This window comes from Pogonomyrmex barbatus, unplaced genomic scaffold (genome assembly GCF_055798465.1).
Source record: "Pogonomyrmex barbatus isolate J1 unplaced genomic scaffold, ASM5579846v1 scaffold19, whole genome shotgun sequence".
NCBI classification, from domain to species: Eukaryota; Metazoa; Arthropoda; class Insecta; order Hymenoptera; family Formicidae; genus Pogonomyrmex; species Pogonomyrmex barbatus.
The window spans coordinates 906,941-924,654 of NW_028297115.1; the positions used below are offsets into that span (position 1 = coordinate 906,941).

General features: G+C 38.6%; 1 protein-coding gene across 3 annotated transcripts in view; it reads left to right on the plus strand.

Moving 5' to 3' along the window:
• GEFmeso (Guanine nucleotide exchange factor in mesoderm) overlaps positions 1-17,714 on the plus strand; it is a 48,331-nt gene that overhangs the window by 27,191 nt on the left and 3,426 nt on the right. Inside the window, exons 1-6 of one of the 3 annotated variants that reach the window (XM_011631327.3) lie at positions 4,649-5,455; positions 15,004-16,508; positions 16,767-16,862; positions 16,970-17,099; positions 17,202-17,359; positions 17,470-17,574. In XM_011631327.3, coding sequence (XP_011629629.2) covers positions 15,039-16,508; positions 16,767-16,862; positions 16,970-17,099; positions 17,202-17,359; positions 17,470-17,574 — 1,959 coding nt within the window. In that variant the 5' untranslated portion in view covers positions 4,649-5,455; positions 15,004-15,038. Of the gene's footprint in view, positions 1-4,648; positions 5,456-15,003; positions 16,509-16,766; positions 16,863-16,969; positions 17,100-17,201; positions 17,360-17,469; positions 17,575-17,714 lie in introns of those variants that run through there. The other 2 variants (XM_011631325.2, XM_011631326.2) reach the window with 2 other exon arrangements.

Here is a 17,714-nt window from a genome sequence, read left to right on the forward strand (position 1 = left end):
GTAAGAGGGTATACGTCGGAGAGAAAGAAAGAGAGAGAGAGAGAGAGAGAGAGAGAGGGAGAGAGGCGTATGTCCTTCTGTGATGCAATTACGATATCGCATTCCGCGAACGCGGATAAATCGCGATAAAGTGCGCGGCGGCGATTTCTTCATTCCTCCCCAGCTGCGCGACGTTACGTGTCGTTGGTTTAAATATAATTCCTTATCGGAGCCGGTGAAAGGTACAGAGAAGGTATCGCGCCGCGTGCTGCATACTCGCGTGGTGCATCGGCACGCATCGATTTAAATTTGCTTCCGTACGTGGAAAATAATAATAAGGACTCGATTCGGAGGACCTATCCAGATAAGTGAACGAAATTGAACGCGCGCCGTTCGTTAATTCGTTTCCGGTGGTATGTTGTTCGTAACGCGGGAATACGTGATGACAAGGTACGCGTCCCATGTAATATATGGGAGAGAAGAGTTCTTCGATGCGGAAATTGCGAGCTCGATTTGCGACAATTTTGCGACACTCGAAAAAATGTTTCACTGGCCCAACTAGAATCCTAAATGTTGTTGTTGTTGTTAAGATGTATCACTGTTTTTTGCATTTGCCAGAAAATTGTCTGTTGTAGAATTTAGTAGTAACATCTAATGATATACGCAAGAAAATTTAGATCTAACCAACTAAATTGCACAGTTACTTTTATAAGAGATGTGGCTATTACTTAATTGGACCGAAAGAGACTTTTTTTTGCTAAATTTGACAAATTGTTCGGATATAAATTCTGTCATCTCTATAAAGTGGATACCAAATATATTGCATATCGCTTGTCAGTCGTTTATCCATTTCAATTAATTTTTCATAGCTAGAACAATTTTTGTTATGACAATTAAAATTTTTTTTTCTTATTATTGCTATGACATTTTTGTAAGAGGATTGAGATATTATCTGATTGGGCGCCATAGACATTTCTTTGCTAAATTAGAAAAATTGTTCACATATAAGTTCTGTTTATATTAATTAGATACAAAACAATGTGTCGCAATGCTTGCTAATCATCTTTTTTATCTCAACTTTACATTTAATTTTTATCTTAATTCAACATCGAGGTCGCAAACACTTTTATTAATATGAACTCTCCAAAAATATTACGCTGTTATCCCTGAGGTAATTAATTCTACTATAATAAAGAAACCATTCTACATAAATTAATATTATTTTTAATTATATAATTTACTTAATATAATAATCCTCCCAACTAAATTAAAATCTTTATCTTATCCTCAAAACAAACCTCAAATAAAAACTCCAATAAATAAAATTCTTTCAGGGTCTTCTTCTCGTCCCATAAATTCATCTAAACTTTTTAATTTAGTCATAAAATTCTAATCATCAATTTGAGAGAGTAAAGATCGACTCGTCGACTCATTCATCCCCCAGCTTCCAATTAAAAAACTACTGATTATGCTACCTTTGCACAGTCAATTTACTGCAGCCATTAAAAATTTCATAGGTGGCAGAGAGTTGACCTTATATTATAATTTTTCGTATCTAGATAATTTTCGCTGGATGGTTCGCAGGATCAGTTTTTATCAGTGTAAGTTTCAGTTTGCGCGAGCCGCTCGTCGACTCGAGGGGAATGCATCTCTTTGGCCTTGAACAACTTGGACGACACTCGCATCGAACGGGAAGGCTTCGCGCGTTTCTTACGGCACCCACATGTCCTCGGCTGCGTAAGAGCAGCATCGTTGCATCAAATATTCACGTTGCACGCGGCATGCGAGGAATTCGCCTGCTGAACCGCGTACCGGTTCATCGGAAAATCCCCGCGTGCGCGTGTGCGTACCGCTAAATATAACAGTAGTACGTAATTTGTAACAGTACGTAATTAATTGCCGCGTCGGGATGAGAAGGTAAAACAGAAGCACGCGCCGTTTACGAATCGCCGTGTTTACCCTTTGACTGTCAATTAGCGAATACCGCCGTACGTGCCAAACGTGTTGGTCGTCGTCACGTGCACGCACACGTACGTGGCACGTGCTCGTGTACCTCCGGAAATGCACCGTGGTACTCTCGGAGATACAATAATCCGAAACGGGACACGTGATAACGTTGTGCGCAAGATCGTGATAATTTTTTATGCGATACCCGATTCATTTAAGTAAGATCTTAAAGCATTTCTTTATGCAAGTACGACATCGAAGTACAACAGTTATTCTTTAAAGCTAGTTTTCTATATTCTTCGAGAATCAAGATATATATTTTCAATAGTAATTATATTTCGAGATAATTACGAATTATTTAGACCCGATAAATCGTCCATGGACGACGTTACTCGATAACGTTATCGTATATAATATCGTATAACAATCCAAGCACGTCACGTCGCGCGCGTTTCGCTTCGATGGATTTCTATTCATCAAACATCTTTCATAGTTTCCGATTCCACTTTCCGAACACGGTGGACAAACGGCGGCCTATCGTATCCACTTGGCACGGGCGCCTTCGTCATCGCTATAATCGCTATGATCCGCGAACAAACGCGCTCTCAGTGTTTCCTCAGTGGATATACCACCGTTAGGCCCTTAATTTTACTCACGGCATTCACGCTTAAAGGCGTTTCACAAATGCGCCTCATCGATACGGTGTTTCGATGATTCATATAATTCGCGGTCGAACCGGTCCAGGCAAGGGGAAGAGATCTCTCCTTGCCCTAGGCGTCCGCCTAATGGCCCTCCCGGCTCGTGTTATTCGCTTCCCTCTCGGGCGATTCGAATTCCTCTTTTCAGAGCAAGGAGAGAAACCTTTTATCGGCGCGTGACGCGCTCCGTGCGGCAGCGGCCGGTGGCTAGAATACCCGGTGAGTCACTCTCAGTGACTGGCTCGTTGTAATTCATTGCGACGATTGAACCTCCTCCTCCCTCCTCCCCCCCTCTCCTCTCCTCTCCTCTCCCCACCTCCCTGAAGCGCGTACTCCCCTAAAGCGGCTTTCACACTTAGAGACAGGATTATTATGTGGCCCTCGTCGAATTATATTGGACGAAAGATGCAAAAAATTCTTCATCTCAAAAGCTCTAGCTAGATGAAAGACACAAGATCAGAATATTGTAATTTTCTTAGAGAAAACTTTTGATTGAATTTGTTGTATTTGATGTAAGTTATTATTTTTATTCAATTCGAAATCTTCCGTGTTATAATATAAGACGAAGAAGATTATAATATTCTTGCTTGTGATATGAGAATGTTTATATCCGTATCGGTCAAATCAAGATTAAAGTTTTTTTTTTTTTAAAGTAATCATTGTATTAAGTGCAGATAAATTTCAAAGAATAGGATAATAAGTGGTATCACTCAAGAGAAGGATCTTGTTTAATTCTTTTTATTTCTCAACAAGATAATAAATATCTTGATTTAAGACTAACTCTTTTTCTATGTATAAGAAGGATTTTTATATTTTAGCAAAATAAAAGGAAATCTTCTAAGTATTACAATTTGAGAAGTATCTTGCATATAATTTTATATTGTTTAAGTCTATTCCTTTTTTTATGTACATGTATGTGATTTATGCGTCTTAATTACATGTTATGAATAATAGCTGAATTTGGGGAGGGAATAGTCGATCATTTTTAAAAGTTTATTAGCGCAGGTAATCAATTATTTAATAGAAGGGGAAACAAATTTACGATTAATTTACGCCGTTCTATTATGATAAGTTAATGAACGTTTGCCACATACCACTTAACGACGATCATATTGCATTTTAATATTGCGCACGCCACGCCAGGATTGAATTATCGCTGAAAATTCATCGGCAATAGATTACTGTGCAGATATCCTCGAGAACTATCGGAAAATCTGTTATACATGCGCAACGATCCGTGATATATCGATGTAACGTTTTAATACTCGAATTATCAATCAGATCGACGTGCGGCTATACCATAGACATGTTATGCAATTCGTCGTTTGGCCGCAACTTTAGCCGCAATATTGCGTGGGATCTGTCGACCTTTTCGATGCATTCAATTGTATTTAAAGAACGAAATTTATACCGCAGGACATTGCAGAAATAAATCTCTGAGCTATAACGTTTTATAAAAAAAAAAAAAAAGGATTATACATCATGTGAATTAATAAAGCAGCATACATACTCTTTATCTTTATACAAAAATGATTTCTCGCATCCATAATAGAACTCCTCTTTTTTTTTATAGCTGTATTTAGAACATCACAGCATCCTCATACGATTCCTCGAAGAGGAATCTCTCTCTCTCTCTCTCTCTCTCTCTCGCAATGACTGTCGCAATTCTCCGATGAGAAATAATGCCCGTTTATAACGTCCCGCTGAAACGTTAAATTTCCCATCGCGTCGTATCGCGTACGGATAATCGCTGCAATTACCACACCTCTAATTCCGGAGTCGAGTCGTGGCACTCGTGGCTGTCAATAAATGTCGGTTACGCGAGACGACAGCCCGGGCGACGTAGGGCGACAGACAGGAATGCGCCTCGACGGGCGCTTATCGCGCCGATCCGAAAACACCCGAGGAAAACACCCGTCTTTCTTTCAGTCGCTCGTTGTGGACGCCGGCTTAACGAACCGCCGCCGCCGCCGCCGCCGCCGCCGTCGCCGCCGCCGTCGCCGCCGTCGCCGCTCGGCATCCCGGCATTTCGATCCCGTGGCCGTCCATCCGAGAGAGCTGGCACCGTTCCTATCCTCGGCCGCCTCTCGCCGCCAGTGTCTACCTGTTGCTCGTGCGGCGAGGGCTGTTCGGTCCCGGTTCTACCTGGCGGCCCGAGTCTTCCCACGTCGCGCCTCTTCTCTCCTTTTTGTCTTATCCCCGCACGACGCGTCTTTCGATCGAGCTGAAAATCCGCTCGAGCTACAAGGAAACGAAACAAAAGGCAGCGACTCCCCGCTGCTCCTCATTTTTCTTATCGCGCGTCTTGTCGTGCGGAAGAGCGATCCGAATGCGCTCCCGTCGCCCACCGTCGCGAGTGATCTAAATACCTTCGTTATCACGTCGATGCTTTTCTTACAATGAGTCTTGAAGGTAGTTTGTGGGACTGACTCTACTCTTTGTACTTCCGAGGTTGTTCATATATAACCTTGTGCTGGATTTAGTTGTGTGTTACGTTATACGCGAGGGCGATCGAAATCCTCTCAATGCTCCTTGCCTCGCGGAGCGTGAAATCGGCATTACTCACGGCGGTCTCGAGCGTGTCACGTGGACGTGACGGTACAATCGTTACGAAGAAACGGATTTTCTCGGAGAGCAAACCTTGCCTTGTGTGTTCCGGTTCAGGCGTGTCGCGCGACGATTAACGGAAGTTCATGCGAACAGGACGATTGGCAATTCGAGCGATTCGCCTCGAGTGATCGATCGCGGAAACGAGCGAACGAAGTGGTGCGTGACATATCGGATGGCGGAGTATCAACATCGACAACGTGGTTTCATCCGAAAGTGAAACCGTAAGTCATTGGTCGTTCATTTGCTTGAAAAAAAATCACTAGAGAAATAATTGGTTCCTTTTAATCCGGAGCGACACAAGCCAAATTCCTTCACAAAATTGAATCTTTACACGGAAAGAATGGTTTTGCTAAAGTATCTAAAAATTTGGCTATACAGAAAAAAGTTTTAAATTAAGATAAATATTAATATAAATATTAATATCTATCTAGATAAAGCAAGAAGATTATAACTTTCTTAAAAATGTTAGTCTCTTTTTCATTGAATTTGTATTGATGCAAATATTACTTTTGCTCAATTCAAGATTAAAAATGTTCTATATGAAGAGTATAATTTTCTTGTTTACATATGAAAATATCATAAATTTGCATCAATACAAATTCAATGAAATCAAGATCAAGATCTTTCTAAGAAAATTATAATATTCTTGCTTATACATATATGAGAATATATAGCCTTGATTTAAGCTTAATTTTTTTTCCAGTGCAGATAAAAATCTGAAAATAATTTTGTTGAGCTGTAAAAATAATTATAGATGTAGGATGTTAATATTAATTAGTATAAATTGAATATTAAAAATTTTTGTAAGTATTGTTTTATGCGTCTTATATAATTATTTTGATGGTCAACATTACTTTCAGATTTGTACTTGACTTTCAGATTTGTACTTGAAATTTTTAAATACTTTAACAAAATCGTTCTTTATCCATATAAAATCAATCTGTAAACAAAACCATTTTTTTCACTCGATTGGATTTATTCATTATGCAGCCAAATAATTTCGTGGGCGAACCGGTACTTATTTCGAGGACAGTCTCGAGGACGAAATTCTAATTTCGTGAAATCGAATCATCTAATCCTTCGTGTATTTTTAAGAGAAACGCACGTAAAGAGTGTCTTCATTTCTTCCCCACTGCAATCCCTGGGAAGAGTGACATGACGCATTCGTTTGCCAGTTATTTTGTTTTCTACTTTACGTTATTTCCCGAATATTATGCTGAATAATCTATCATTTTCCTCGCGTGACTTGTCTTTAGAGGATGCAACAGCGGGAAGAGTGCGTTTCAGACGCGTTTCCACCTTGTTAGAAAAGTTTATTCAGGTGCTGATAAAATATTTGGGATATCTCGTCGTCAGTTTTTACAATTGCTCTTGGTGTCCCAGAAATAACTTATCGGAGATAGACTGCTCGATTGCACCTGACTGAAGATAATCAATCGTGGGACGATCGTACGAATATTTACAAAGTCTGTCGCGCGTTCGTTTCGTCACCGTAAACCTCTCCGATTTTTAGTAACTTAATAATAAAAACGAGTTTATAAACGATTTTATTCTCTCAAAAGAAAGATACGAAATAAAAATATTCATGTCATGTATTTAAGATTTTTCAACTAGTGTTAAATTTATTAACATTCGTGTAATATTGATACATGCGTTTACTGTTTACGTCTGCAATATGAATGAGAAAAAACTAAAATTGCGTGGAAATATTAAATATATATCCATATATTTATATATTTGCATGATAAATATGAATATAATTCATCAATGACAAAAGCGTCAATTGCATTAAACTTTTGCTAAATAGAAATCAATTTAACAACAAAACGATATCTGCTTTTTTTTTTTTTTTTTTTTAATGAAGCTAGTTAGTTAGGATTTCGAGGATGTTGACATGACGATAAAAGAATACAAAGAGACGCACAATTCTACTTGCATAACTGAAACGAAGAATATTGCAACGTTGCTGATGCACGGGGAGGGGGGGAGGGAAGGCGCAATAAAATTGCGATTCAATTTTCCAATTAAATAGACATTCTGATTTCATTGGCAATCTTCTTAACTTAATTGATTGTGTCGATTCTCATCTAAAAGTATAGCCTTTGCGCGAGTTTTGATTTGTGTTATCTGGGATCAAATATTAGCATTCGGGGCAGTGCTGTTTGCTCTGTCTCATTTACTGTACCTCATTATCTCTATTGTACCGCGATGTTGCAAGATTTGCAACAGTTAGATGAGGATCACACCGTTACGATCTCGTAACGGAATGAAAGCGGGGAATGGCGAATATCCGCATATGAGCGAACGATACTTTCTCGAAAAGATTCGGACATATAACTCACACGAAAAGTATACAGTATCTTATATCGAGAATATTTTCTTTTCTCATTTATTTTATTTCAAGAACATTTCTCTCGACGACAAAACGACGAAATTTATCTCTGCCGACGATTTAATTTATCTTTCCTGGTTATTGTATTATAAATCAGCTTTTTACAGAATCTGATGGTTTGTCGAATAAATTCTATAGCATGAGTTTTAAATGATCCATTATTCTTATCCATACGTCATCGCCCTGACCGATATTATTTTCGACGCTAGTTCTCTTCACGCTAGTTCGTTTTTATTTTCTAAGCGAGGATGGCCTCGATTATGTCTCAGAATCGCGTCCCCTGGAGCGTAAGCGTATACTTCCGGGTATACCTCCGGGAATATAAGCCGCAAAAGGTGGCACCCTGGAATTCCGGGGTGCACAGCGGCTGGTGCTCGCGGTGACCGCGACCGCGACACGCGCGGTCCTTGCACTTCGTCGTTGCGGCTACGTGAGGCGCATAAAATCCGTCGCTGCGGCTCTTCTCCCGGTTTCCTTTTTGGCCGCGCGCTGCTCTCGCGACGCGATTTTCCGACAGAACCGCAACATTATCACGTCACGTCACGCGTGATCGGTTTCCAGAACGGCTCGCCCGAGCTCGAGAGTTGCACGGGTTGCGTTCGCGTCGTGCCTGCCTTCTTTCCCATGTTTTCCCGAGCTTTGGATATCAGCCAGTTAACAGTAGTCGTCCTTCGTTTCTGGCGACACGAACGAATATTTCTCCGAATTTGTCTTAATATTGGAAAGGATGGACGTTCAACGGTGCCAACACTGTTGCGATATTGCCGGAATATAAAACATAATATTTAAACGTAAAACATAATTATTAAGAGTTTATTGTTAGAAATATATATATATATATATATATATTAGTAGATAGTATTCATGAAAAAGTTGAAATTATTGCAAGGAAAAGAAACTCATAAGATAATAAGCGTTAACATAAATTTTCCAGACTTTATAATCATTATTATCCTATTTTGATACAAACGAGATATTTAATTTGGACGCTGCGACATTTTTATATTTATATTATTTGACGTAAATAATACATTAGCTATATTTTCTTCGACAAAGACTAAATATTACCTGAAGGAAACAGGAAATCGTTAATAGAGTTAATTGACTGGAGATGCTGTCGGTGCAGTTGACCCTAAGTTTTTCTGCAAAACGTTAGTTGAATATTGCCACGTAAAGAAATTATCGACTCGCCGTAAGTTATTCCCTCGCCGAAATACCCTCCCCCCCCCCCCAAGTCTCTCATCCAGGATGCAGATTTATGCGGCGAGTCTTTCCTCGGACGCAACGCAAGCACATGTCTAACAACGCCTATGTGGAATCATGATTCACAGAAACGTGTCGGTATGTAAGCGGTATATCCGCGGTGCTAAAAGCAAATTGAAAATTTTCTCACCCTGAGAGAGATTTTTTTCCCTCAAATTTTTACAAACCTTTTTTAAATCTAAAGAAATTTACTCACGGAATAGTCCAATCAAACTAATGTATGAATGTCTAACAGATACGATTATTTAAATTTTCAAATTTCATCACATATTTTTAACTTAAATTAAATCTTTGCTGATAATAATTGTATATTTTTTTCTTTAATACAAATATTATTACTTTATTTAAATTATCATGCTCACGTTTTATTCAAAAAAATTTCATTTTGCAATTTAAGTATGTAGTTATTATATTCAAATTAAAGGGAGACCAGAATCCATCAGGGTGACGGATCGAAAAATATAAGTATCTTTAGCGTGTAATTGTGCTTATTTTATAATTTATTTAGACAATTTAATTTAAAAATTAAAATTTTGCATTTTATAGAATATTAAAAAAATTAAGTCTACTACTAATTTCTAATTAAGATATAATGCCATAAGAATTGGCCGAAGGAAATAAAAAAACATCGTGAAGTACATCACAATTTAGACGATGTATAAAAGAGCGCATATAGCGCAAATTCAAAAAAAAAAACAAAACAAGAAAGTTTCCGATTTTGTCTCGAGTATGAAACTACGAATGCAAATTCGATAAATCTGCCCATTCATACTATTCATTAATTTCATTCATACAACTAATCATATACATATAGCGCTGGCTTTAAATCATATATGCGTATTCGCAAGCTGAATTGGGCAGTCAACTCGTTTTCAAAATGATAATAATTTGCAATGTATGATACAAACTTCTCAAATTTCAATAGTTCTTGTAAAGAAATGCTTTCATGAAAATTTAACCGTATCAGGCTATTTCTTTTACACTTTCTACATTAGAAATATTTCTTAGTCAATATAGAGAGTTTCCATAGAAACACGAATGAATAAAGAAACGATTTTTGCGCTGCTGAATTTTGCCAAGGACATAATGCGCAATCGAATTCTATATATATGTATAGTGAGGCGTCTGGATCACACGGATAAAAATCCGTGGCAACCGTTTTGTTATTCGAGAAGTTTCAGTCAAGTGCATCGGAAGGCATAAATTGGACGGATTGGTCGGTCGGTCGGAGGTGACGATGCGAGGGAGGAAAAGACAAGGCGGATTAAGGAGTGGAGGGCTTGAGGGGTGGAGGGTCGGTCCAATCGTGTATCGCGTTTATATACATTAGAGTAGAGTAGGAACTCTGTGGGTGACCATAGAGAAATCTTAAGCGGCGGTATTACGGGTGCAGCGTGCATAAATGCACGCTGCACCCGTACACTTTTTTAACTAGAGGTGTGCAAACGAAAAATCAACCTGTTTGGCAATGTGCAAACGAATATCAATCGATCGGGTCTATTTAAATTGCGTATCTTTGGAATTCATCCTGAAAACGAATTTTTTTATGTAGAACTGCGGCTCCCCAAGACTTTGTTTGTTAATAACTTTTTAACTAGAGGTGTGCAAACGAAAATTCGAGCTGTTTGGGAAAGTGCAAACAAAAATCTTTCGAATGATACCATTTTAAGCACAACATTTTTGTTTCTATCTCATCTACCGAAGTCGCTCGCTTCTGAAACTTTAATTGTTAATAACTTTTTAACTAGAGGTGTGCAAACGAAAATTCGATCTGTTGGCAATGTGCAAACGAATATCTATCAATTGAGCTATTTTTTATTTAATTTACTCATAGTTGGAGAGCTAATGTGAAAATGGTCCCCTGAAATTTGTTTTGTTAATAACTTTTTTACTAGAAGTGTGCAAACGAAAATTTGAAATGTGCATACATGTGTAAACGATGAGCAATCGAATGAGCTATAGAAACTTTATGTTTTTCAATGTTGGGGGGCTATCTTCACACAGGTGGAAGTATATGGGAAAAACTATGTGGGAAGTATATGGGAAAAACTAATTGGGAAGTATATGGGAAGAACTATGTGGGAAGTATATGGGAAAAGCGATGTGAGAAGTATATGGGAAAAACTATGTGGGAAGTATATGAGAAAAACTATGTGGGAAGTATATGGGAAAAATTATGTGGGAAGTATATGGGAAAAACTATGTGGGAAATATATGGGAAAAACTATGTGGGAAGAAGATGGGAAAAACTATGTGGGAACTAGATGGGAAAAGCTATGTGGGAATTAGATGGTAAAAACTATGTGGGAAGAAGATGGGAAAAACTATGTGGGAAGAAGATGGGAAAAACTATATGGGAAATATATGGGAAAAATGATGACGGCACTAGATGGGAAAAACTATGTGGGAAGTAGATGGGAAAAACTATGTGGGAAGTAAATGAGAAAAACTATGTGGGGACTAGATGGGAAAAACTATGTGGGAAGAAGATGGGAAAAACTATGTGGGAACTAGATGGGAAAAACTATGTGGGAACTACATAGGATAAACTATGTGGGCGTTAGATGGGAAAAACTATGTGGAAACTACATGGGATAAATTATGTGGGCGTTAGATGGGAAAAACTATGTGGGAACTAGATGGGAAAAACTATGTGGGAAGTAGATGGAAAAAACTATGTGGGAAGTAAATGGGAAAAACTATGTGGGAAGAAGATGGGAAAAACTTTGGTTAATAACTTTTGGATGGTTAATAACTTTTTAACTAGAGGTGCAAACGAAAAATCGACCTGTTCGGAAAAGTGCAAACAAAAATCTATCGAATGATACCATTCTAAGCACAACATTCTTGTTTCTATCTCATCTACCGAAGTCGCTCGCTTCTGAAACTTTAATTGTTAATAACTTTTTAACTAGAGGTGTGCACATGAAAAATCGACCTGTTTGGCAATGTGCAAACGAATATCTATCAATGGAGCTATTTTTTATTTAATTTACTCATAGTTGGGGAGCTAATGTGAAAATGGTCCCCCGAAATTTGTTTTGTTAATAACTTTTTTACTAGAAGTGTGCAAACGAAAATTTGAAATGTGCATACATGTGCAAACGATGAGCAATCGAATGAGCTATAGAAACTTTATGTTTTTCAATGTTGGGGGGCTATCTTCACACAGGTCGGCGGCGGTATAGACGTTGATGATTTCACGTCTGCCGACGCGCGAAAATTGGAAACCACCCGTCCCGCTCGTTTCTTTTGCCCTGCACAATTTCTCCGTGTATATACGTGTACACGCGTGTGCACGCGTGTGCACGCGTGTGCACGGGAGAACGGAGAGCCGCGCGAGAGATGTAACCGCGGCCGCAATGGCGGCCGGTCGAACGAGACCATGTCGCATACACACAGAATTGTGACTTGTCGTTTAGATACGTGTTCCTTTTCCTTTATGTATATACACAAAACCATGATTTTTCCAAAACAAATATTTACCAGCTCATAAAAACAGCTGGTTAATTATTTTATTTTCAACTGCACTTTAAGATGACGCTGGAGAGACGCGTTCATACATATGTGTATTTGTGCACACATATGAACAAATTTTTGGTGTACACTTTTTGTATCGCATTAAATATCCTCGTCTACTTTTAAGAACTCGACATTATTTTTTCATGTAATCTAGCTTAGGTAGATACTAGTTTTACTAGGTACAGACTGCAAAAACATTTTACATAAAGCAAATGTTGACTTGACGCCATATTAAAGTGGCAAAAACTTCAAACGTAAATCTATGTTTTTGGATTCGAAATACAATTTTTGCAGAAAATCATAAATTCTAGTTGAAAAAATGTATGTAGATTATAAAAATAATATTTCATCATAAATGTGAATTAAACATGAATTTTTTTTCAAAAAGTTTTAAAAAATTTTAATGCGGAAAATAATCAGAGAAAAGATATATGAATTTTGGCTGCTTTGGAATTTTTTAAATGACTTCTGCTCAGCTCAAATGAATTGCAGTTTTAGTTTTTCCGTAATAAAGAGAGATCGGAGACTTTCTTCTTCTCTCTTTTTTATCAAAAAATGTTATTCAAAAGAGCTTCGTAAGAGAACGTAAGCTTCGTGCGCAGAAGTATCGACATTTGAGTTCTAACTACACGAGCCTATTTGAACGTACCATATACTTCTGTAATATCGTGTATTTTGTCTGCTGCTGCTGTGTGTGTGTGTGTGTGTGGGGGGGGAGGGGGGAGGGGGCGTAATCGGATCGGCGCAAGCCGTCGCCAATCTTTTAGCGCCGATAAACGAGTAACGAGTTAATTGGCGATCGCATTAACGATAAACACGGCCAACGGCAGCGGTAGTGCTTCTTGCTTATCGATGATTTTTAATGATTTATATGAAATATCGCGGATATATGTCAATGGGAGCATCCTGTTGCCTCGTGTAAATTTATTGGTTTGATATGAAACGGGAATGTGTGGACACTAATTAATTTCTTACTGTTACGCGTTGTTACACGGTATCTCGTAAAATATACATATTGATATTCAGCATCGTGTTTTCATGTGTGATTTCACTTATTCGCAATTGCTTGCTTTCCTTCAGAAAATTTTATCTCTATTCGTGTTCATTTTTTAATTTTTTTCTTACATCAAAGATAGAAAGATTTTAAAATCTTCTAGCCTTCCGTCAATTACTCTTTTTACTTTTATGAAATATTACAGACAGAAAATTAAAAAAATTTCATCCTTAATATCTGAAAAAGATACTAATTATATAAGATACTATTTAATAATTATTGAATAATAATTATTATAACATTTATAGTATATAAATAATATATTTATATATTGTATATATTTATTTATATACTTTTATATATATATATATATATATATAATAATTTGTATATTTGCTTTTGTACCTAAAATAACATTTTCAAATTTAGTGATATTATTTCCATAGTTTAATTTTTGTTTTAATTTTTTTTTTTTAGAAATGTCTGATAAGAAAATTTTTAGAATTGTGAGGAGAGAAATAACAAAGAGACAGAAACATAGAAAAGACAAAAGAGAAAACTTAAAAAAAATCCATTTTATATGGTTCGCTTTATAAAAGTAATGCGTTGATCGAATAATGATTGTCTAAAAATAATTTCATGATCTTCCCCTCGAAAATTTCGACAGATGATTTAAAGTTCACTCACAAAAAAATATGTAAGATTGTTTAAAGATTTGTTATTACGATTGATAATACATTCTGAGCAGGCAAGATTATTTCTCCGATGTGTCATATTCTCACCGAGTGAGAAAAATAGATTTTCATTACGTTGCTATGACAGTGCGTTTGATTCGCGCGAAATCATTTATTAATTATTATCGTATACGTATGTACATATACATATATTCGGAATGAATTTAATCGAGTGCCAGGAAAGGCTGACAATTTCCAGGCGGCGTTCTCAGAATCTCTAATACTCTCGGGAATGATTGATCATTACATGAAAGAAAGAGTGTCAACAGCATTTTTCACGCGACCGAAAGCCGTTGTCTTTCTCATCATAAATTGAAGGTTATTATTATTATTAATGTTAATAAGAAGATAGATTTCATCTGTGCGTTTCTCTCGCTGGCATTCCTCGTGTCAGAAACGTCTGCGTGCCAATCGTTGTAACATTACTAATTTACGACAGGCTTGACCGAATGGTGAAAAAAATTCGCGAGAATGAATCGCGCAATGAAACGCGTCAGGTCCGAATTCGAAGAAGTACTTCGAGGAAGGTTTCATTATAAATTGTGTGAAGTAGACGCTAAGACACTTGAAGAAATTTTGCTGCGATCGCAGCAATTTTACCGTGGAAATGTATTTACGCCGAAAATGTATTTAGGCTAATTATTGCTGCCGATAAATTTTCTCCTAAAAGTGACAGTATTAATAAACGATATTAATACCACTAAATTATAGAGATCCTAGAAATTTAGAATATGCCTTAACAAACTTGTGCCTCTTTGTGTCTGAGGGCTTCGAAACGAGCGTTAATGGGATCTCATTTCACGATTTGAGCAATTCTGAAAAAACAAATCTCGATCTTCTGGATTTTTTTTTTTTTGTTTCCAGGTACCAGTACGGATCTGGTCTCGCAGTTGCTGGGTATGTTTGACGAGCTGGCACGTCGCGGCGATGGCTACGAAGGTGATCGCATGGTCTTGTCGTCCTCTTGCGGCATACCCGCAGCCCTGCAGAAGCGTCTGAGCATGGTACCGGTCGCACGTCGGGGTTCCCGGGTGCTTGGTGCTCAGTTTTGTACCAACGGCGACTTGGCCGAGTCCGTCCAGTGCCTGGAGTTGAAGAGTAAGAAGCAGGAAGGCGAATACGACGGGGGGGTTACGACCGAGAACGACACCGACCACGGTACCATGACGGTCATCCCGGTGGTCGCTTTAACGGGGGACGAGCATAACGACGGGGAAACCGTCGTTGAGAAGCCAACGTACGAAAGGCGGGAGACCAACGGTCTGAGTGGTACTCCACTTAGGTACAACAGGCGTCGCAGGAACGGCGGTAGACCGCTCTCCGGAAGTTCCATCGCGTCCAGCACGTCTTCCAGTAGCTGCAGCAATCAGGGTAATACCTGCCCCGCCAATCCCTACCTGGCGTCCGTCGAGTCCCTCGCCGACACCTGTACCAGCTCTCAGGGTTCCGCGGACAGCGGAGTCGTGACGATTTCGGAGGCTAGCTGTCGGATTCTTAACGACGACAACGGACAACGCCGGAGGGACAGCGCCGAGGAGGAGGATCCCTTGTGCCATAGGCAGCGCTATTGCGATCCGCAGCGCAATCCCGTGGAGAGGGTGCTTCTCGAGATCGTGGACACGGAGGCGATATACGTCGAGCATCTGCGCCAGGTTATTCAGGGATACCTCATCTTCTGGAGGGACAATCCACCGTCGTTCGCGCGTCAGTTGCAGCTCGGTGATCTGTTCAGCAATATCGAGGATATCTTCGAGTTTAATAGGGAATTTTTGTCGGGGATAAAGAAATGCGGCTTGAATCCCGTTTACGTTGCGAACACGTTCATCAAGCATAACTCGGGATTCAAGGTTTATACCGAGTACTGTACCAATTATCCAAAGACAGTCTCGGTACTGACAGACTTAATGGGCCAGGAGGAGACCGCGTCCGCTTTTCGCGAACGGCAAGCAGCTCTGGGACACGCGCTGCCGCTCGGATCCTTCCTTCTAAAACCCGTCCAAAGGATCCTGAAATATCACCTGCTTCTACAGAATTTGTCGAAGGAGTACGGCGCCGATTGTGATTCGAGAGAGAATGAGGCTGAAGGTAGGAGTGCCATCGAGGCTGCACTTGTCGCGATGACCGGCATTGCAAAGCACATTAACGCCATGAAGAAGCGACACGAGCACGCTGTACGCGTTCAAGAAATTCAATCGCTTCTATACGGTTGGTCGGGACCAGATCTAACTACGAGCGGCGAATTGATCGCGGAAGGTCGATTCAGGATGCGCGGGGCCAAGGCCCCGAGGCATGCCTTTCTATTCGATCGAATGCTTCTTTTGACGAAGAAGAAAGAGGATGGCCTTCTCGTCTACAAAACTCATATTATGGTACGATATTTCTGTCGTAATCTTTTACCTCTTCTTTTAATAGTTTTTAAGATTTACTTTTACACACACACACACAGAGCACGCACGTACGCGCGCACACACTGTTCGTTTGATTTTTAGTATAGATATGGATATTTATAAATTTTTTGAAAGCCACTTTGATATTCCAAATCTTTTTTTCACATATTTATTATTATCAGTTTTTTAGAAAATAAATGCAAATATAAATATAAGCATTTTTTTTTCTCATGCTTCTAGTGTTCAAATCTAATGCTAATCGAAAGTATCCCCGGGGAACCACTTAGCTTTCACGTGATACCCTTTAATAATCCTCGGTTGCAGTACACATTTCAAGTAAGTGTTGAAATAAATTGAAATATTCTATAGATTCGAAAGTAGAACTTAAATGTAAACGCGCGGGAAGAATATTTACATTTAATAATCATTTATCTATCTTTCAGGCACGCAATCTAGAACAGAAAAGGGAATGGACTTTGCAGATAAAGAACGTGATATTAGAAAATTTTGACGCAGTTATACCATCGCATGCGAGACAATTAGTGTTACAATTGGGTCAGACGCAACAGGAAGGTACGAGTAACAATTTAACATTTCGAAATTTGTTTTTAATCATTACGTCAAATCGACATTGAAGATGTTGATATAATATATATATATATATAAAACTTCAAGCAGATGACGCGTTGGCGGATAAAGGATCCGCGAAGAAACATTCTGCCCCTCCGGAGTACCTGGAGAAACGCAAGCAAGAGAAAGAGAGACGTAAATCTGAAACTAATTTGAGGCAAAAGCTTAAAAAAAGCGCTAAGAAATTCGATACTACGATGGAGGTGAGGTTTAGAAAAAAAATTTATCTTTTTCTTCATTGTTATTTGGTTTTCTCTTCTTATACAAGATGAACTTTTACGAATTTTTTTTCGAATTATTTCTTTTATATTAGGGTTCACCCGCGTCATCACGTAGAAATGACAATGAAGACATCGTCAACGATTCGAGGGAGATGACTCTTAACAGATCTTCGGATATACGCTCTTCGAAAGTTAAGGTAAGTATGTATATTCTTCTTCTAATTATCTTCTTACTTCTAAGATAACACACATACATTCTAAGAAATTATTCCACAAATTATTTCTATCTAATTTAGATTATTAATCTTGTCTCTTCCGAATTATATATTTTATTATT